A 21,249-nucleotide genomic window follows, 5' to 3' on the forward strand; every position below is an offset into this window, starting at 1 on the left:
CTTAGAATTCTAATCATTAGCTCTAAAGTTCAATAAAATTTTATAATATTAATATGGCATATTAGAAATATAAAAGAAAAATTATTTATAACTCTAACTTATTGAAGGTGCTTTTAGATTTGATAATTTTTAAATTAATTCGGACTAGATGGGTTGGTCAGATTTATTCTCAAGACCCTTGCTTTGAATGGAAGATAACGTCATGGATTGCCATGCAGTTGAAGCGATCACTGCCTTGTAGTTGAAGCCCACTCCCCTCTCTTGCCCCACCAACCTAATGCAACTAATTGCTCGGTTGATTAGTCGGTAGCATGGGGGTTGGTGCAGAGCACCCACGTCGTAAGACGATATTTCAAGGTAGCAATTTAAATCTATTAAATTGATAAATTTCACCTTTTTTTAATTCAGTCTGATTTGTTTTTTAATCAGCCAAGATAAATTATTACTCAGGTAGCAAATTTCACGTTTTTACTATCCTTGAATCTGAAGCATTATGGTTGTCGGCGACTGAATAAAAGAGTCACGTCGCCAGCTGGTTTTCAAAATCCCATAAACGAGTCGTCCTTTTTTATTTTTTATAAATATTAGATGATAAATTAAATTGAATTAAACATTAAAAAAATTATAGTATTTCGACATCTAAATTATATTCAAATTGAACTATCGAATAAAATCCAAAGGCACCCTCGCACAATTTTTGAGAATTTTTCCTCTACTAAAAACATGGGTCTAAGAAAATTGACAATTTGGATGAATATTTATAATTATTTTTTAATTTATCCAGTCAATTTTAAAAATTAAATATCTAATGTTAATTAAAAAAATATTAATAATAAAAATAGCCAAGTCAAAAATGTCAGCTTCCTATTCAACTACTAGACAAAAAAAATCCTTGCCATATTTCCACCACTATACCAAATCAATGCTTTTAAGGGGTGCCACGATATCACGACTATCTCTCAATTTCATTGACTTTCTTAATATTGACTTAAAATCTTCTAATAGATCTAGTGGCTAAAATATTTAGAGAGTATTTAAAAACAAAAAATAAATCGGCACTTTTCTAATATACATTTCTAATTAAACTAACTATCCACCAAATTTAACAATTTGACACGCAGCATTAATTCATTACTTTTCTTAATTTTATAATTCACACGGTTTTATTTTTATTTATGATAATTATTAAATATAACACGGACTTTTAATCTTTTAATAAATCTAACGTGTAAAAAATATTAAAGTTTTGTTTTTCCGTAACGGCACTATTATGCCACAAATGTCTTTAAATTCATGTAAAATTCATTGCTACGTTTTAGTAGGATGTAATTTATCTTTAACATAATCAAGATTACATTACAAGATTAATTATTTTGTTTGGTTTAATTTTAAACTTATAATATAATATAATTTGGATTATAAAGATTAGTGAAGTTTGTAATATGAATTATAAAGTAAATACTATGTAATCCGATTACAGTACAAGGTCACCGTTTAATCAAAATTAAAATACCAAATATACCTCTAATTCGTTGTCGATCGTCGTCGCCGTAGGTCGTCGCTGGCCATCGTCAATGCTGTAGTGCCGATGGCGGCTGCTAGCTCCAGTAGAGGTGCAACAGCTAGAGGTCACAAGATATTTTTATCATTTTATAATAATACAAATTACATTCCTTATAAAAAATAATGGACACCAAACAAAATAATATAATCATTATCATAATCAAAGATTATGTATATTATATTAACAAATGTAGTAATGTAATTAAGATTACATTACATTACATTACAAATTAGATTATATTACACTTAATCAAACATCGCCAAATATTAACACACATCCAAACGAGATTCATCGCTAAATATGATAAATTCTATAAAAGTTTTAAAATTTATTAGATGAATTATATACTTTCATAAATATAATTTCAAAATATTTAAAATATATATTTTGATAAAATTAATAACACATTAAAGTAATATAAATTAGTTTAGGAGTAAAATATTTTTTTTGAAAAACAAATGGTGGTAAAAAATATAATAGTTTTAGTTGAAAATGATCATATAAAATTGTAATTAAATTTAATAGTAATTTTATCAAAAATATTGGATTATTATTTTTGACTCATTTGGTTAAATTTAACCGACATTTAAATTTTATCTTCGTATAATAATTTCAACTACAATTATTATTTATTACTAGCGATCATACGCATGCATTACGTGAGCTAGACCCCTTGTACCAAGTGAGGCAATGCATTGTGTGAGCTAGGCTCTTTATACCAAGTGAGATACTATAAGGAGAGATATGAGGAAATAAGAATTGATATATAGAAAATAATTTAGTATTATCCTTACTTTTATTTTTGTACTAGGCAAGTCTTTAATATTTTTATAATTTTATAATTTTATCCATCTCTAGAGGTACTTACAAAAATCCCACCAAAACTATACATGGTTTTGCCTAGCCTTTGATTACATATGTAATATAATACATGAATACGTGAAAATAACCGACTCTTTTTTATAAAAAATTAATTTAATTCTTTATATTAAATATTAAATTACACTTAATTAATCTTAGTCAAAAGACGATCCATAAATTGGATAAGGGTGACCATGTAATAGCACAACACTAGAATGATGTTAGATAATTTTAGCAACTATAACAGACCTCCTTTATAAAAAATTAATTTAATATCTAGATCTATGATTGATGTGTTGGTAGAAATTACTAATAAAATTTGAAATTATTTTAACTGTGAAAAGAAAAAAATATTAATTTAATTTTATTTAAGCTTCACCAAAAATTAATTAATATAGGAGATAGATTCTTAATAAAATAGTAAAATAAGATATAATAATTTTGCAATCCTTTCATTGCTTTAAAAACATTAGTCCAACAACAATAAATTTTATCCTATTTCATTGGATCAGTTATGTATGCTTTATCCTTTATTATATTATTATTTATATTTAAATAAACTTTATAAAATTCTTTCTAAAACGGTCAGTTAATTTTAAACTTTTTATTTTTTTTAATTGGCATATTTAATTTATATTTGGCTCTGTATATTTATATTTAATTTATGTCTATTAGTCTTGGTTTCTTAACTTGCTCATCAAGATAATACAGATAACCCATTTTTAGGAGTTCAAATCCTTTGTCTCCAAATTTCTCTGTCCCCGTGTCTTCTTGTCGATCGGACGAATCAGATTATATTTCAAGGATGCTTTACACATCATGAGGATACTGTACACATCTTAAAAATATCATAATATCATGAGATATAATTTGGAGGGATACGAGGATAGAGAAATTTGAGATTTGAACTGCATTTTTAGAACAATCTCCCGTTAAAAAAAATCATCTCGTAATACCTCACATCAAAACATCTTTCGAATATTTGACTTAGATATTTGACGATATTGTAATTTATTTCCTTAATTTCTTCAATTTTACAAAATGGTCCTCAACGGCTCCTATAATTTATCGTTTTGCCCGAATTGGCGTCAAACAAGCGCAACAGAGCTTTGGTCGTCTCAGATCTCAGCGGCGACTCCTCTCCTTGCTTGTGCTCGGTCCCTCTTCGCCAAAACCTCTTCCCTCATCGCCGTTCTTCTTCCTCTTCCGGAGGGTGTCGTGATTGGTTTGTGATGACGACCGGTGAGGCGGCGGCGGCGTCTCCGAAGGTTGGCGGCGCGTTCTCCAACCGCCTCCGGCACGTGGAATCCATGTCCCTGCACCCCTCGGGCGCGGGTCGGATCCCACACCTTAACGCCGTCATCCTCGGTGAGCCCCTAGAATCCGAGGAGAACGACCTCGTCTTGCCGTCACAAGAATTTTCCAGCCAGGCCCTCGTCTCCTCTACCGAACAGGTGCGTGCTGCTTTTCCTTGAACTCTTCGGTTCGAGCTTTCTTGAGAGAACTTCGTTTTGTGGGCTTGAAGGTTCCTCCTTTGTTGGACAGTCCGTTGTTTTGTTAAGTAAGTTTTGGTTTTTTTAGGTTTACGTAAGTTTTATTCTTTTGTGGAAACCTGGAGATTGTGATATTTGCTATTGTACAGAACTAGTTGTGTGTGTGTTTTTTTTTTCCGATTCGGAAGAATGCGAAAACGTTAAAATGAAACGTTGTTTAGTTTCTTGGATAAACTTGTTTTGCCTTTTTTTTTTCTCCGCATTAATATCACGTATCTTCAGTATCGGAACATGTACGAGAAATCGATAGAGGATCCAGCTGGATTCTGGTCGGAGATCGCTTCCCAGTTCTACTGGAAGGAGAAGTGGAATCCGGAGGTCTACACCGAAAACATTGATGTGAGGAAGGGAACCGTCAAATTCGAGGTGAGTTGTCTTACACTTAATCTTGTTTGGTGGAAAATTTTGATCTGCAAAAGACATTGACTTGATGATAACAGTGGTTCAAAGGAGGCAGAACGAACATTAGCTATAATGCTTTGGATCGAACCATCGAAGCGGGTAATGGTGGAAAAGTTGCTATCTATTGGGAAGGCAATGACCTGGGTGATGACGGGCGCTTGACTTACGCTGAGCTATTGGAGAAGGTTTGCCAGGTATGCTGTGGAGCATTCCCAAGTTAGGTTCAATAAGTATGAAGTTTATCTTGTTCACTATATTGTATTTTCTTGTCATAGCTCGCCAATTATTTGAAACATGTCGGCGTGCGAAAAGGAGATGCAGTTATTATTTACCTGCCTATGCTGACAGAGTTGCCAATTGCAATGTTAGCATGTGCTCGTATAGGTGCAGTCCACTCAGTAAGTCGATGAAATCTTCTCCCAAATTTTCAGTTTAGATTTGTTTTAAGAAAAAAAAATATTGATTACAAGCTCCATTCAGGTGGTATTTGCGGGCTTCTCTTCTGAATCACTTTCACAAAGAATTATTGACTGCAAACCTAAAGCAGTAATAACCTGCAATGCTGTGAGGAGAGGTTCCAAACCTATTCATCTCAAAGAGATAGTTGATAGCGCCCTCAGAGAATCTGTCAAAAATGGTGTTACAGTAGGTATGTTATTTATTCGATTAATCTTCTGAACATGGTATGGAGCACCACATACCTATTAAGATGTGCTGTTCAACTGCGTACTTTCAACTGCTTTTACCATCCTCAATGACATGGATTGAATTTTGAGATGATTTTATTAAATTTATCTCAGCTTTTCATTATAACTAAATTAATTTTTTTGGCTATGTTGTGCATGACTGAGTGTTTTTGTGTTTGATTCATTCACCTGACTAGTTTGTGTCGACGAATGAGAAAGATGTAACAAGTCATTCTTAAATGTTGTTTTTAGTATAAATGGCATTCCCAAGGCAATGTAATGCATTGTTTGACCTGTATTTTTTTTTTTTTTTGTCAGTGTTTGCTCTCAAGACTCAGCACTATTTATGTCTGACTGATATCTTTGTTCCTTCATTGATGGAATCTTATTCTGCACCTTTGTCACTTTTGGCATGAACAGACCTGTGTTTGACTTTTGAAAACAAATCAGCCATGAAGAGAGAAGATACCAAATGGCAGGATGGGAGAGATGTCTGGTGGCAGGTCTGTGGACTAGATTGCTCACTATTGACATATTGCAGTTGTAACTTTTGGCTTATTTTGTTCTGACGTCAATTGTTGAGGATTTGAACTTAGTTACAAATATTTTCTTAGTCGCCTATTTTTGGTTAGCAAGTAGCACAAGAGACTTCATCGTTTTGTGTTTGTATTGTGAATTCAGGATGTTGTCCCTCTATTTCCAACAAAATGTGATGTGGAATGGGTTGATGCAGAAGACCCACTCTTTCTCCTGTACACTAGTGGTAGCACTGGGAAGCCAAAGGTTGCAAATTTAGTATTAATGGGTTTTCACCATTCTTTTGTACTAAGTACTGGAGACTTATGCCTTAACATATAGGGTGTTTTACATACAACTGGGGGATATATGGCATATACAGCAACAACATTCAAGTATGCATTTGACTACAAACCTTCAGATGTATACTGGTATGCTTACCTCTTTGTCTCTATGGGTTACTCCAGAGTATTCTTTGAAGTTAGTTTTCACAAAACTTATCTGTTCTGCAAATGGATTAAGTATTTCCTATCTTTTGAATTAGGTGCACTGCTGATTGTGGCTGGATAACAGGGCACAGTTATGTTACTTATGGCCCACTTTTGAATTCAGCAACCATTGTGGTGTTTGAGGGGGTAAATAGTGTCTTTCCTCCTCTCATTTTTACATAAATTTTTTCCTATCGTTATCTTTGTAGCAATTGGCAATGTATAGAGAAGTCATCTCAGCCCAATTATGAAGCGATTTTCATTCATCTTATTGAAGATGTGTGATTCCATAGTCTTTCTAAAATCACATAAACAAAATAGTTCATCTTGCTAATTCAATGTGAACAATTCATTCAGGCTCCAAATTATCCTGACGCTGGACGCTGTTGGAATATTGTTGATAAATACAAGGTGACAATATTTTACACAGCCCCTACCCTAGTGCGCTCCTTAATGCGCGAAGGTGATGCGGTAAGAATCTTGTTGTAATTTTATTTATGATTTATTAAGAATCTTGTGTAATTTCATTTATGATTTATCATTAGTTTCCTTCAAGCAAAATGTTTCCTGTTTCTTTGATACTTCCTAGGTTTAGTAGATACTGATATATGAAATGCATATCTTCGCATCTTGTGTTAGAAGTCTTAGAAGTAAACATGTGCCTGTAATCTGACATATCAAATCAGCTTCTTCTCTTATCATATGCATCTCAAAGTCTATTTTGTAGAAGCTAAATTTTCTGTCACTTGTTTTTTTTTTCTTGTTTGGTCCTCTCAGGAAGTACCACTCTTTAATTCACCAAGCAGATGTGCACTTCTTGTGTCCATCTATGTGATAACACGGGTTGTTTGGTTATTGATTATATAATGGACAAGACAATATCCCATAATAGCCTGTCAAATAACATTTATATGACTGATTCTGACTACCAAGAAACTAATAGACTCAAAGCAGTATGTTTATCCTGTCACATGTAGCAACAGAACCTATTCCAGCAAAATGACAGACCCGAATGCCATTATTGGTCTTGTTAAAGGTAATGGCAAATCATACATGACCTCAGTTGTATTCTTGACCAAAACAATAATTTGATGAAGTACTTTCCTTTCATGGAATATTATGTGCTCCCTAACCAAAATGGGGTTGAGCTGTATCTTTAAACAGAATCTGTCATTAATCTTGTTCATGACCTCAAACAGTATTCATGACCTCTTCTTGTTCATGTATGTTTTGGGTTTACTTCACAGAATCTGTCATTAATCTATGAACTACCAATTTGACCATCTGATTCTATTTCACTAACCCTTCGTTGTTTGCAGTATGTCACTCGCTATCAACGGAAATCTCTCCGTGTTCTTGGTAGTGTAGGCGAGCCAATCAATCCTAGTGCATGGAGGTTCACCTGGACCCTTCAACTAGCTATCTTCTTCTAACTTTTTTTTCACTATAACAGCTTCCTTAATATATCTTATATACATTGCTTAGGTGGTTTTACAATGTTGTTGGGGATTCAAGATGCCCTATATCGGATACCTGGTGGCAAACAGAAACTGGTGGCTTCATGGTAAGTGGGCTCTGTTCCATCCATGGTTTTCTATTGCCAGTTATCTACTTCGGTGGAAACACTTGTATTGTTTCCTGCAGTTTTAAGTTCATCACTTATTAAATTTAATTCTCTGTTAATCTGAGCTGTATCTTTAAATCCTATAATTTGATTACAGATAATCTGAGCTGTATCTTTAAATCCTATAATTTGATTACAGATTACGCCTTTGCCTGGTGCATGGCCTCAGAAGCCTGGCTCCGCAACTTTTCCTTTCTTCGGAGTTCAGGTATGTATTAATCAGACTTATATATATGGAAATAGTCTTTAAGCTGTATTTAGTAATACTGTTTGAGAAAGTACTGCAGCCAGTTATAGTTGATGAGAAAGGGAATGAGATTGAAGGTGAATGCAGTGGATATCTTTGCATCAAAAACTCATGGCCTGGTGCATTCCGGACACTTTATGGTGATCATGAAAGATATGAAACCACATATTTTAAACCTTTTGCTGGTTATTATTTTACTGGGGATGGATGTAGCAGGTATTTTTTCCCCCCTTATTGGGTGCCAATTTTATATAGGCATAAACTATTAGGAGACAATTTACTGTGTTCTAAAATTCTTTAAGACTTTCTATTGCAGATGGGTGTTCTGGTTCTGAATTTAATTATGGCCACTAACATGGAATGATTTGAACATGACACCTAGTCAATATCTTATTATTTGATTAGCTGTACTTTTTTTTAGAAGTGTTAGATATTAAGGAGTGCAATATACTCTCTTTTTTTTTTTATGTACCAACATAGTGCTGGATACCATCTCACTTGAGAATTTAAATATTATAGCTCATCTAAATTTTCTCACAAAGTTCTTATTGTGAAAATAACATGGTTCTCATCAGTATTAACTGTATATTAATTTGTTAGGGACAAAGATGGTTACATTTGGCTCACTGGAAGAGTTGATGATGTCATCAATGTGAGGTACTCTAAATAAATGGCTGCAAACATATCACTACTTTTTGGATAGATATTATCAACCACAGAATTTGTTGAGCATTTTATCTTATGGGGTTGACGGGTTAGAGAATTTCTTTTATTCTTTGCAGTGGGCATCGTATTGGCACTGCTGAGGTAGAATCTGCCTTGGTTTCTCATCCCCAATGCGCAGAGGCTGCTGTAGTTGGAGTTGACCATGAGGTATAAGAACACTATACTAGTTGTCTGCAGCCTATGCCACTTCAAGCAATAAGAACTTCATTTGTAGAAAATCTGATTGCAATAATTTTTCCTGTTCTCAGATCAAAGGTCAGGGAATTTATGCGTTTGTGACTTTAGTGGAGGGTGTTCCTTACAGTGAAGAACTTCGGAAAAGTCTAATTTCAGTAGTCAGAAATCAGGTGTGGTTTTCTTATCATTCCTGGTTACACAATCAACTGTGGGCATCTATAAATAATTTGACTTACAGAAATCTTCTTTGTTATTTTGGATATGTTTTCGAGTTTTATGCCTCATGCTCTAGAATTAGGTTCAATTTTCTGGCTCTATGTTTGCTACATCGATAGTGATGTGTCATATTTATTTCATGAAAGTTGAAACAAAACGTCTCTAATCTTAACTTTCCAGGCTATGCATGAAGGTTTTGCATATCAATGCTATGTAAACTGATTCAGCAAACTGATCATAGTTTTGCATCTCACACTGAAAACTAACTGCATTAAAAATTCAAATGGCCAACTAGGGATTGATTACCTGATGATTATCCACATTTAAGTATTTCTGAACAAGGATGGCATTACTTTATTTCCTGGTTATGTTCAGAACATGGATGGATGCTACCTTGGTCGAACAGTGTCAATGCTACTACGGATCCATCATCTTTGCTTTGATTTTGTATAGCTTATAGTGCACTCATTTATCAGATTGGTGCATTTGCTGCCCCCGACAAAATCCACTGGGCGCCTGGACTTCCGAAGACTAGGAGTGGAAAGATCATGCGGAGAATCTTACGAAAAATTGCATCTAGGCAGCTAAATGAGCTTGGCGATACCAGTACGCTTGCTGACCCAAGTGTTGTGGAACAGCTAATTTCACTCGGTGATTGCTAGTGAAGGAAAGGTGATTGTAACAAAACAGTCAGAGTATAACTTAATGCATATTTCTTGTGCTCTTTTTGGGAATTTTAGCATGGTAAAGAAATGTGAGGCATTGTGTGTCTGGTTTATTGTAGTTTTTCTGGATGCTACTTCAATTATGTTCTTATTGCAATGCAGCCATTTGAAATTGTTACAAAATTAAATAAAAGATCAAGGATTTTCACCCTGTTTGAGTAAAAGTATAAACATCTATCTAGATATATTGACGTCCTGTTTTATAAATATATATATTGCAGTCATTTGAAGTTGTTTCTTTTAGTGCCGCTGAGTTCTAGATTGAGAAAGTTGGCTAGTGAAGATTGATCAGGAAAGAGCGTGGCTGAGTTCTGTTATGGATTAGGCTTAGGACGATCGAAAGGTTTGGGGGCTCCTTGAAGTGGTTCGGTTGGATTACATTCAAATTATTCAAAATGTGTTAATTGTAGTAAAAAGTGTTCACGTTCATCTCAGATAACTCTCGTAGTTTAATTAGGAAAGGAGTTAAATTATGTGAAGGAAGTTAAATTATGATGTTGACTTATAATTAACCGTCAAGTTAGCTAGGAGATAGAAGGAATTTATTTTTTTTTGAGAATATGCACCCGTCAAAAATTAATCTATTGTTCTATTATAATAAATTTATTTACTCTTTAGTCTTGGCGCAACAGTAAAATAGTTTTGTGATAAAAAAATTCACGAGTTTAAATCCTAAAAATAACCTCTTGCAAAAAGTAAGATAAGACTATATACAATAAATCTTTTTCCGAGATCCTGCATGACATGAACTTTGTGTATCGAGTTATTCTTTTTTTAATGCTCTGACCAACTGGACATCCATGAGACTATCTAGAATGGGCTCATAAAATGGCTGTAGGTGGACAAGGACATCAATGCTTCACCTTATTAAAAATATTTGGATGGTTTTAGGGTTCAAGGCTCGGTGGTAAAACACAAACCATTTAAAAGATCAAGATTTGATTTTAAGCACAAGATTCCATTTTATTTAAATTTATTTTATAACTGTTGAAAAAAAAACATAGTTTAGAAGAGACATGATGAAGTTTGAAAACTAGGAAGAACGCTACAAATTTACAGGTCTAATTGTAGAAACACCTAATAATATGAACAATTTTTAAGGACAGGTGGTATTAACTATATCAATCTTAGACAATTCTCGTTCACAAAACTCCTATGAAGTCGTCAATAGCTAAAGTAACTGGGCAATGAACATACAAAATGGCTGTGTTGCAATGTGGAATAGGAACAAAAACAATTTCAAGCAAAAAAATGTAACCGCACAAGCGTGTTGGATATATATAAGTGGAATATGATGCAAGAAATTATAGTGATGAAAGATTTTCAAAGAATACGAGATTCTATATCCGGGGTACTATCCGTTCCACATCGCATTTATTTGAAACTCTTTACAAATACAAGCACCATCAAGGTGTTCATGAAAAATAAAGGAAACTAGAATTACAAGGCGTAACATAACATTTGTAACATTATCTGACAGAAAAAAAAATTATCCCAAAATCCATTACAGTTCCCTTCATACCGATGCATTATTCTCTTTACCGTTACGTGATGTTGAATCTTTGACATCCAGTTCTGGAGTAGCAATACCATTCAGAATACACTTGAGCTAAACTAATTTTGTGGAGTTTTGAAAAATCCCATCAGTTGGCTCAAATCTGCAACCAGTCAGATATCCCTTCTGGAAATACAAGCCCCCTTGGGCAAAATCTTCAAATACCATCTGTTGAATGTCAGAATGGACCTGGCTATAATCCTCCAATTTACACTTCCCGTTTCACAGGCCATAAAAGGGCAAAAAGAATTGAAGTTTTTTGCAGTCAATTATGTAGGATTTGGAAAATTACGATGCCTGTCAGCAAAATCTCTAACGATGCGCTTGAGAGTTCTCCCCCCTTTACCTAGCATGTGGCCATGATCACTTGTACCAGTTTTACTGGTCTTGCTCTCAATATAATCTGAGGCTGCACTAGACAGGGCCTTCAGCCATAATGGTACGATACTTTCTACCTCACCTTGCTTCAGATACTCTGAAGGGAGAAACTGCACCTATTTGCATGAAAAATGGAAATTAAAATGGTAAAGTTTGTAATCAGATGTATGGACAAAATTATATTGTGCTCATGTCAAGTAGAAAATGAAGTCAATACAGAAGGTGCTTTAAATAACAATCAAAAGAGCTCTCATCTAGAACAAAGAACAAAGTAAAAGACCAGGTAAATTTGCAGAATAGGAAAACACCAAGTACATAGACTAGCCTTTTCACTCTTTGCAAACTGTTTCATAATGCTGCCAAATGCTGCAAATGAAAGAGTACAGTTTTTTTTGGAAAAATCATGCTAGAATCTAAAATGACATTTCAGGCAAATTATTAATATTTTTCCTGAATTACAGGATTCTCCATCTTTCAATTCTAATAATTTTATTCATAATGTAACTACTGAAACAATTCTATCCTTGAGTCAAATCCATATTATCTTCAATTCACACCGATGTGATGACTGAGTTGTTATGTAGGATGTCAAATTGTTCAATAAAATTTAACAAAAATAAAATCCAGTGGATATAATAGACGATATTCAACTTTATCAATAAGCCATATTATATATCCACTAAGTTTACCACATCAACATTCAATAAGCCGTCTCATAATCAACACCACGCACCACAAAAACATTTTTAACTTCAAGTCAATAATTCTTTCTCAGTGACCAACCATGTGAAAGACTTCTTTTTTTTTTTTCATTTCCACCTTTACTCGAGGCTCTAATGCAATTGGAGGCCAACTTTCGACTTAAGTCTAGGAGTGCAATTAAGCATGGCAAGTTGGCTGTTGAATCTGAGGATTGCTACATCTTATGCGCTAGAGGGACACAATATTTTCTCTAAACAGAGTCATCTAGCCAGAGCTTTAACTAGATAATTTCTAACTTTATCCGAGTTTCTTTTTACCTATAAAAAAAAAAGAACAGCCCGGTGCACGAAGCTCCTGCCATGCGGGGTCCCGGGGAAGGATCCATTGTATTTTACCTATGCTTATAAATAATATTTTGCATTGGTTAGCTCTTCATTTTGAATATTTGGTTTAGTTTTTTCCGCTAGATTCTTTCTAAATCTGTTTCTAGTAATCCATGGTATGCCTCAACATATATTATGGAAGTAGTAATATGAATTAAAGAAGGATTAGATGCTATCTTGTCATCTCTGATTGAATTACAATCATTGTTTAAGACAATCGCCTAGGCAGTTTAGGCACGAGCATTTCACCTAGTTGTTAGATGGTCCTTGTTAGGTAACTCTTTTAAAAGTAGGCCAGATAAACCATCTAGGGAACCTAGGCAATCTACTTAGAAGGCACAGATGGGTCTAAGGCAAATAAAATAAAAATTTACAAGTTTCTAATGCATTTGATATTAAAAAACAATCCTAGTTCTCCCCATTAGCCTACATCACTCCCCTTGTTTATTTGAGCATCCCATGTGACTTCTATGTCATTTTTTTTAACTCGATGTTGGTGTCCTACACTAAATTTTGATCATTTTTCTACCATTCTTTTTTATTCTCTTCCCTAGATGAGTTCTCTCTTCTCCGGTCTCTTTTCCAAATTTTACAATTAGTTTTCTTGGTTGCAATGTGAAATTAAAATGTTTTTTTATTACTTGTTTGTTAAAATTCATACATGAATATTAGTCATTCTTAATTTACCATATTTCTTTTCTATTTTGATATATCTTAATGATAATTGCTGAGGCCTACTGGCTGGGCACTAGGCAATAGACCCCGTTTACTGCTTAGAACCAACTTTTAACACCTTGTGTGCAATCAGTTGATTCAGATCCAATTCCTTGGGTCACCTTAGCTCCATTGCAAAGGGTCTCAATGCCAAGAATCGTGTAGTCTGATCACATAGATGTTATGAGATCCCACTTCATCCATTCTATTTGATTGTGAGTTCCCTCAATCCAAACTGCAATTGTGTGAATGTCAAGTGATCCGGCAGTTAGAACGGGGGACCCCCATTCTGAGGGGTCCATGCCACGCTGGAGTCAAAAGGCCAAGTGGCCGACCGGATAGGCAGACCAACCGGTGAATAGCTGAGGCAATAGGTGCCCTGACTAAAGTTGGGGTTTCGACGCTCAATGAAACAATGTCTAAGAGCCGAGCGGAAGGCACTCGCCCGGAAGTCTCCCCAGCATTTCAACGCAAGCGACAGGCGAGACGTGAGGGGCGTGCCGCCCAGCCGGCGCAGGGGATGAAGGCCGTCCGGACGATGGTCTCCGTCCAGCCGGCCGGACGTACGTCCCGGCCGACGGTGGGTAAAGGAGAACAGGAACATCTTCTGACAGCCGTCAAGTCATATGGCTAAGCCATACTCCTAGTCTGACAGCGGGGTGTCTTGTTGTCCCATCGAAGGTGCGATGGGACTGTTGCAGTATGGCGTCAGGTAAGCTTTCTGACAAACACATACCGAGGTATGGGCTGCGGACACGTACGCGCCTCGGTGGGCGTGTAGAGGCTCTTTCACCACTCTATATAAAGAGCCGCAGACTTCGCCGGAAGTACGCATTCTACAGGCTTTGGAGCCACCTTCTTTACCACTTGCTTGCCTGACTTGAGCGTCGGAGGGTCGCCGCCGAGAACCCCTTCCCGGCCCGACTTCTGTGCAGGGTCGCCGGAGCTTCGTACGACCAGTCGAGGACCCACATCCGCAACCGGAGAGCGCCACATGCCCAGCGTCCGTTGAGTCAGCCGTTCGGACAGGACCAATTTGGCGCCGTCCGTGGGAACGCTCTTGCATCCGATCGGCAGCAATGGACGAGGCTGGACGACAACACATGGTGACGCTCTCGAACGAGGAACTCGACGCTCTGATCGAGATAAGGGCCGCCAAGCTCGTGGAGCAAAAACAGAAAGCCACAGCCGAGCGGCCGGAGCAGCAAGCAACATCAGCGTCTGGTGGTCGAGCGGAAGCACCACCGGCCCCCGTTGCATTTCATCGAGCCCTATTCCGCACCCCTGAAGCCGTACCAGCTCATAGAGATAGGGGATCTTCTTCGGATGAAGTGCCTAGACGGGATGACAGAAAGGGGAAAGCCCCCCGAGCGGACGCATCACCTGAGAGGATTAATCGCCAATTTTCAGAGGCCATTCTGCAAGATCCTCTGCCGAAGCACTATGTGCCTCCGACGATCGGCGAGTATAATGGGACAACCGACCCAGATGATCATCTGGGTAAGTTCGATAACACAGCTACTCTCCATCAATACACGGATGGAGTAAAGTGCCGAGTTTTCCTTACCACTCTCTCGGGATCGGCTCAACGGTGGTTTCGGAGGTTGCCGGACGGATCCATCACAAGCTTCAAGGACTTCCGAACGGCCTTCCTCCACCATTTTGCAAGCAGCCGACGCTACCAGAAAACGAGCGTGAGCCTGTTCGCCATTAAGCAAGAAGCCCGTGAATCGCTCCGAGCTTACATCCAGCGATTCAACAAAGTGGCGATGGATATTCCAACGGCCACTTCGGAAACCATGATGAATGCCTTCACACAAGGCCTAGTAGATGGGGATTTTTTCCGATCACTCATCCGAAAGCCGCCCCGAGATTACGATCACATGCTGCACCGGGCTAACGAATACATCAACGTGGAAGAAGCGCAAGCGGCAAGGAAAAAGGAAACACCAGCCGAGCGGGCTCCTCCGGCCGAGCGGAAACAGCACGCCACTCATCAGCCGCCTAGAGGACCAAGGGCCGAAGCAATCCGATCCCCCCACGCCAGGTCCCATGTGCAAGAGGTAGCTGCCGCCCGGCCCAAGCCAAAGAAGAGATGGACCCCGATGTTCTGCTCCTTCCACCGGACGGATACGCACAACACAAGGGATTGTCGAAGTCTTCCCTTCGTGGCTCATCCTGTGCCCCGGAATGCCGGACGACGGTCTCCCTCAGTCGACAGGCGACAGAGAACTCATGAAGCCGATCGGACGCGAGCTGGTAGGCCACAGCAACAAACTCCCGATCGACATCGTTCTCCAAGGTGAGAGCCGAGCGTCCGAGAGCGGTCTAGACCGTCCGCTCGGGAAGAAAAATATAAGCAATACTTCCCGAGGCGAGATCAACGTTATTGCCCGGCCGGAGGAGACTCCAACCGAGCTAGAAAGGCGGGCGTCCGTCAACTCCAGATAGCAAGGAGAGAGCTGAAGGACCCGAAATTAATTTCGGCCCGGGACTGGAAAGAGTTGAAGTACCCCACGACGATGCTCGCTTCATCAAAGCGGTAATAGCCAATTATACTATTCATCGCGTATTAGGGAGCTCGATCAACATCATATTCAAGAAGGCGTTCGATCAGCTGCAAATTGATCAAACCGAGCTGCAGCTCATGACAACTCCGCTCTACGGGTTTACGGGTAACGAGGTTCAGCCGGTCGGACAGATCCGGCTGGCTACCTCGCTGGGAGAAGAGCCGCTCAGGAGGACAAGAACAACAAACTTCGTGGTGGTCGACTCTCCCTCGTCCTACAACGTCATTTTGGGACGACCGGCGCTCAGCGAATTCCTAGCGGTCGTCTCAACCTTCCATCAGAAGATCAAGTTCCCCGTGGAGGACAAAGTGAGAGAAGTACGGGGAGACCAGCTAGCAGCTCGGCGATGCTACATCGAGATGGTCCGAGCAGAAGCCAATTCCGCTCGGAAAGCGCCCCTGATCGAGGTAAACGCCATCACCGAAAAGCCACCCTCTTTAATTTATGAAGAAAAAGAGGAAGTGCAGATTCACCCAACCCGATCGGAGGCCACGACTTTTATTGCGTCCGATCTGGAGGAGAAGCAGAAAGAGGAGCTGATCCAATGCCTCCGAAGAAATCATGATGTTTTCGTCTGGTCGACACATGAGCTGCCCGGAATTTCGCCGAACATAGCGCAGCACGAGTTGCATGTCCGACCGGACGCTCGGCCAGTAAAGCAAAGAAAAAGAGACTTCAGCGCCGAGCAGAATTCCATCATCCGAGCAGAGGTGGAAAAACTTCTGGAGGCCGGCCATATACGCGAGGTGCAGTTCCCGAGCTGGCTGGCGAACGTAGTATTGGTCTCAAGCTTGCCCGAAAGATTTTTATCCTCTGCCCCGGATAGATCAGCTGGTGGACTCTACGGCCGGCTGCGAATTAATCTGTATGCTCGACGCCTACCAAGACTATCACCAAGTGCCGCTCGCCCGTGAAGATCAAGAAAAAGTCAGCTTCGTGACGGCCGACGACACTTATTGCTATAATGTGATGCCGTTCGGATTGAAGAATGCGGGAGCCACATATCAGCGCTTGATGAATAAAGTATTCAGAGAGCAGATCGGGCGGAATCTAGAAGTTTATGTGGACGACATTCTCATTAAGTCAGTCCGAGCGGCCGATCTCTTCAAGGACATGGAAGAAACCTTCCGAACGCTACACAAATATGGAATCAAGCTAAATCCCCATAAGTGCCTGTTCGGAGCAAAAGGAGGGCGATTCTTGGGGTACATAATGACCGAGCGGGGCATCGAAGCAAATCCCAGTAAGGTGAAAGCTCTGCAAGATATGCCGTCTCCAAGAAATACAAGGGAAGTGCAGCGTTTGACCGGTCGGATAACTGCTTTGTCCAGATTCATCTCCAAAACTGCCGACCGGAGCCTCCCTTTCTTCAAAATCTTGCGCAAGACCACTAAGTTTCACTGGGATGAAGAATGCAATAGGGCATTCGAAGACTTGAAGGCATATCTGAACTCTCTCCCGGTATTAGCCAAGCCGACTGTGGGCGAGCCACTTTATATGTACTTGTCTTTAACCGAGCATGCAATCGGCTCGGCTTTAGTGAGGTCGAGCGGAGAGGAGCCTGTGTATTTCCTTAGTCACATTTTAAAAGATGCTGAATCTCGCTACACTGGGCTCGAGAAGTTGGCTTTCGCTCTGGTTCTCGCCGCTCGGCGCCTTCGTCCATACTTCCTGGCGCATACGATCATTGTCAAAACCAACAGCCCGCTCGGACGTGTTCTACTAAATCCAGAGGCATCCGGGCGGCTCATCAAGTGGACGACAGAGTTAAGTGAGTTTGATATACAATACCAGCCCCGTTCGGCGATCAAAGCGCAATCCTTGGCCGATTGTGTGACTGAGGTGCAAAGGCCGGAGCCGGAAGCTATGTGGAGAATATTTGTGGATGGGTCGTCCACTCGGCTCGGAAGCGGGATTGGAATATTGTTACTCTCCCCTCAAGAAGAGAAGATGCACTTATCCGTCCGGCTGGATTATAAAGCTACCAATAACGCTTGCAGGCAGCTCGGCATGTGGGAGCCGGTCGGGTAACGCTTCACTTGGATTCGCAGTTGGCCGCTCAAGAGCTCTCTGGTACCTTCGAAATCAATAATGCTCGGCTCAAGCTTTACGTTGAAGCCTTCGAGAAGCTCAAAGCCGATTTTAGAGAAGTTGTTGTCCAGAAGATACCCAGAGCAGAAAATCAAGCAGCTGATGAGTTAGCCAAACTCGCGAGCTCAATAACGCCGGTCGCCATTCAGCAGCCAATTGAAAAAGTACTATTGGTGGCACACGTCGACCGGATGGAAGGCCTCACATTTCCAAGCGACTGGCGGACACCCATCATAGAGTTCCTCCGCTCGGGTGCCACACCATCCAGTGAGTATGAAGCCCAGCTGCTAAGGAGGAGAGCCGGTCGGTTCACACTCATCGGCGATCAGTTTTACAAAAAGGCTTTCTCACGCCCATTGTTGAAATGCGTGAGCTCGGAGGACTCGGCTTACATCCTCCAAGAAGTACATCAAGGATCGTGCGGAGGGCATCCGGGCGGACGATCGTTGGCCAAGAAGATCCTCTTGGCCGGGTACTTTTGGCCAACTTTACAAGCAGACGCCGCTCGAACCGTGTCGACGTGCCTCTCATGCCAGAAGTACCAGAACTTCAACCACCGACCGGCAGAGGAAATGAAGGCATCAACAGTTTCATGTCCGTTCGATCAATGGGGAATGGATATTGTCGGTCCATTTCCGATGGCGACCGGGCAGCGGAAATTTTTGCTAGTGGCGGTCGATTATTTTTCCAAGTGGGTGGAGGCCGAGCCGCTAGCCAAGATCACCGAACAGATGGTCAAAAAATTTATCTGGCAACACATCATCTGTCGGTTCGGCATCCCTCGCCGATTGGTTTCCGACAATGGGCGGCAATTCACAGGGAAGATGCTAGAGGATTGGTGCAAAAGCTACGGCATCGAGCAACACTTCACGTCCGTGGCTTATCCCCAGAGCAACGGTCAAGCCGAAGTAGCCAATCGGGAAATTCTTCGTATTCTGCGCGCTCGGCTCGACCATTTGGGAGGAAGTTGGCCGGATGAAGTGCCGAGCGTCTTATGGGCCATCCGAACGACGCCGAAGGAAGGGACGGGCGTCACGCCGTTCCATTTGGTGTATGGCGGCGAGGTGGTCATTCCGGTCGAAGTCGGCGTTGAGTCCGTCCGGATCCAGAGCTATGATGATGGCAACGTCGAACGGAGGAACATGGAGCTGGATTTGGTCGACGAGGAGCGAGCCAAGGCGTCCGTTCGGCTGATGGCATACCGGCAGCGGATGAAGCAAAACTACAACCGCCGCGTAATCCCCAGATCCTTCCAGGTCGGCGATCTCGTCTGGAAGAAAGTCAAGCCGGTCGGCGACGTCGGCAAGCTTGAAGCTCCTTGGGCGGGCCTATTATTTGGAGGATGAAGACGGGCGGCAGCTGGATCGACCGTGGAGTGCGAATCATCTCCAGCCTTATCGAGCGGGGTGAAAGGTGCACGAATGTAAATCATTTTTGTATATGTTAGTCGCCCAGGTCCTTGTAATGCAGGAAGCAAAATTAATTCAAAGGATGGCCAAGGGTTCCGCCGATCGGCAATGTCGAAGTTAGCCGTAAAGGCCGTTGAGCTCCGACGTTAAATATCGAGAGACGAGCCGGCGTCTATAAACGTCCGAGCGGAAGACCGTCGAGCTCCGACGTTAAATAGAGCGGAAGGCCATCGAGCTCCGACGTTAAATATCGAGAGACAAGCCGCGTCTATAAACGTCCGAGCGGAAGACCGTCGAGCTCCAAATTTAAATATCGAGAGGTGAGCCGGCGTCTATAAACGTCCGAGCGGAAGACCGTCGAGCTCCGACGTTAAATATCGAGAGACGAGCCGGCGTCTATAAAAGTCCGAGCGGAAGGTCGTCGAGCTCCGACGTTAAATATCGAGAGACGAGCCGGCGTCTATAAACGTCCGAGCGGAAGACCGTCGAGCTCCGACGTTAAATATCGAGAGACGAGCCGGCGTCTATAAACGTCCGAGCGGAAGACCGTCGAGCTCCGACATTAAATATCGAGAGACGAGCCGGCGTCTATAAACGTCCGAGCGGAAGACCGACGAGCCGGCGTCTATAAACGTCCGAGCGGCTCGCATGCGAAAATCTAGCGAAAACCCCTTGGAGGTAAGGCGCGAAGCAAAAGATGGTTAATCGGAATTAAAAATGCGAGCAAGTGAACAAGTGACGTTCGTGCGCCGAACGGCAGCTCAGTCGCATAATGAAAGATGTTATTAAAGACAATCGACTTGTCTGACAGAGCGTGGGGCCGATCGGAGGAGTTTTAAAGAACACTTTCGTTATGACGAGAGGAAAATTTCTTGCCAAAACAAAAGCTGAAGGAAAGGAAAAGATTATCTATTAAGCACAAGGAAGTTACAGCAAAGATAAGTTTGGTCGAACGGCGGGGATACAAAAAAGTTCATAAGAAACACTCCTCATGCGTCGAAATCAAAAAGAGCATCAGGGATGGCGCCCATCACGGTCGCGAGGTCCTCGGGAGGGATGGTCAGCTCGGCGGGCAGGTGGCCTTTGGCCTTTAAGTGATCCACAGCCGCTTTGATCGCCTCTTCAAAGGTGAGGGAGATCTTGTCAGTAAATTTCTCCCCAAAGGCATCCGAGCGGACAAATGTCTTCCTCACCTCGTCGGAGCGAGCCGACTCCCCCTCTTGATACTCTTTGAGCTCGGCGTGGGCAACGTCGCTGGCAGCTTGGAGATCCTTCAATTCTCCATCAAATCTTTGAAGATCGGCCGAGCGGCTCTCCTTCTCAGTGGCCAGAAGAGCATCCAGATCCTTGATGCGTTGCTCCAGCCCTCTGATCTCCACCTTCATTCGATCCATGTCATCGATGGCCTGGCGCTTCCGAGTGATCGCCGTCTTGATATCCTTATCTCGTTGTTTGACCATCGCTTCGAGCCGAACGACCTTGCTCGCTAGATCGGAAGCCCATTTCCGTTCGGCTTCCAGTAGTTTTTTGGCCTTCTCCAGAGCGGTCGTCGACTGTTGGCTGTCCTCCGCGGCTTTGAGTTTTTTCAATTCATCCTCCAGCTCGGCCAACCGATTGCTAACGGCAATCTGCTCCACCCAGTTCTACGAGCAAAAGTGAACA

At 41.1% G+C, this 21,249-nt stretch overlaps 2 protein-coding genes across 3 annotated transcripts in view; one reads left to right on the forward strand and one right to left on the reverse strand.

The window, feature by feature from the left end:
• The first annotated feature begins 3,515 nt into the window (after window positions 1-3,515).
• LOC122052766 (acetyl-coenzyme A synthetase, chloroplastic/glyoxysomal-like) lies at window positions 3,516-9,949 on the forward strand. The gene is made up of 18 exons (XM_042614464.1): window positions 3,516-3,879; window positions 4,201-4,344; window positions 4,419-4,574; window positions 4,656-4,778; window positions 4,861-5,029; window positions 5,487-5,569; window positions 5,748-5,849; window positions 5,925-6,013; window positions 6,127-6,217; window positions 6,428-6,541; window positions 7,390-7,466; window positions 7,556-7,634; window positions 7,834-7,902; window positions 7,982-8,157; window positions 8,542-8,598; window positions 8,724-8,814; window positions 8,916-9,014; window positions 9,537-9,949. The coding sequence occupies exons 1-18, from the start codon at window positions 3,658-3,660 to the stop codon at window positions 9,720-9,722; spliced, it is 2,127 nt and encodes a 708-aa protein (XP_042470398.1). The 5' UTR covers window positions 3,516-3,657; the 3' UTR covers window positions 9,723-9,949.
• Window positions 9,950-11,126: 1,177 nt separating this feature from the next.
• LOC122052767 (transportin MOS14-like) overlaps window positions 11,127-21,249 on the reverse strand; it is a 42,797-nt gene continuing 32,674 nt past the window's right edge. Inside the window, exon 24 of one of the 2 annotated variants that reach the window (XM_042614465.1) lies at window positions 11,127-11,834. In XM_042614465.1, coding sequence (XP_042470399.1) covers window positions 11,610-11,834 — 225 coding nt within the window. In that variant the 3' untranslated portion in view covers window positions 11,127-11,609. The remainder of the gene's footprint in view (window positions 11,835-21,249) is intronic. The other variant, XM_042614466.1, reaches the window with a different exon arrangement.

Source organism: Zingiber officinale, chromosome 3A (assembly GCF_018446385.1).
Source record: "Zingiber officinale cultivar Zhangliang chromosome 3A, Zo_v1.1, whole genome shotgun sequence".
NCBI lineage: Eukaryota > Viridiplantae > Streptophyta > Magnoliopsida > Zingiberales > Zingiberaceae > Zingiber > Zingiber officinale.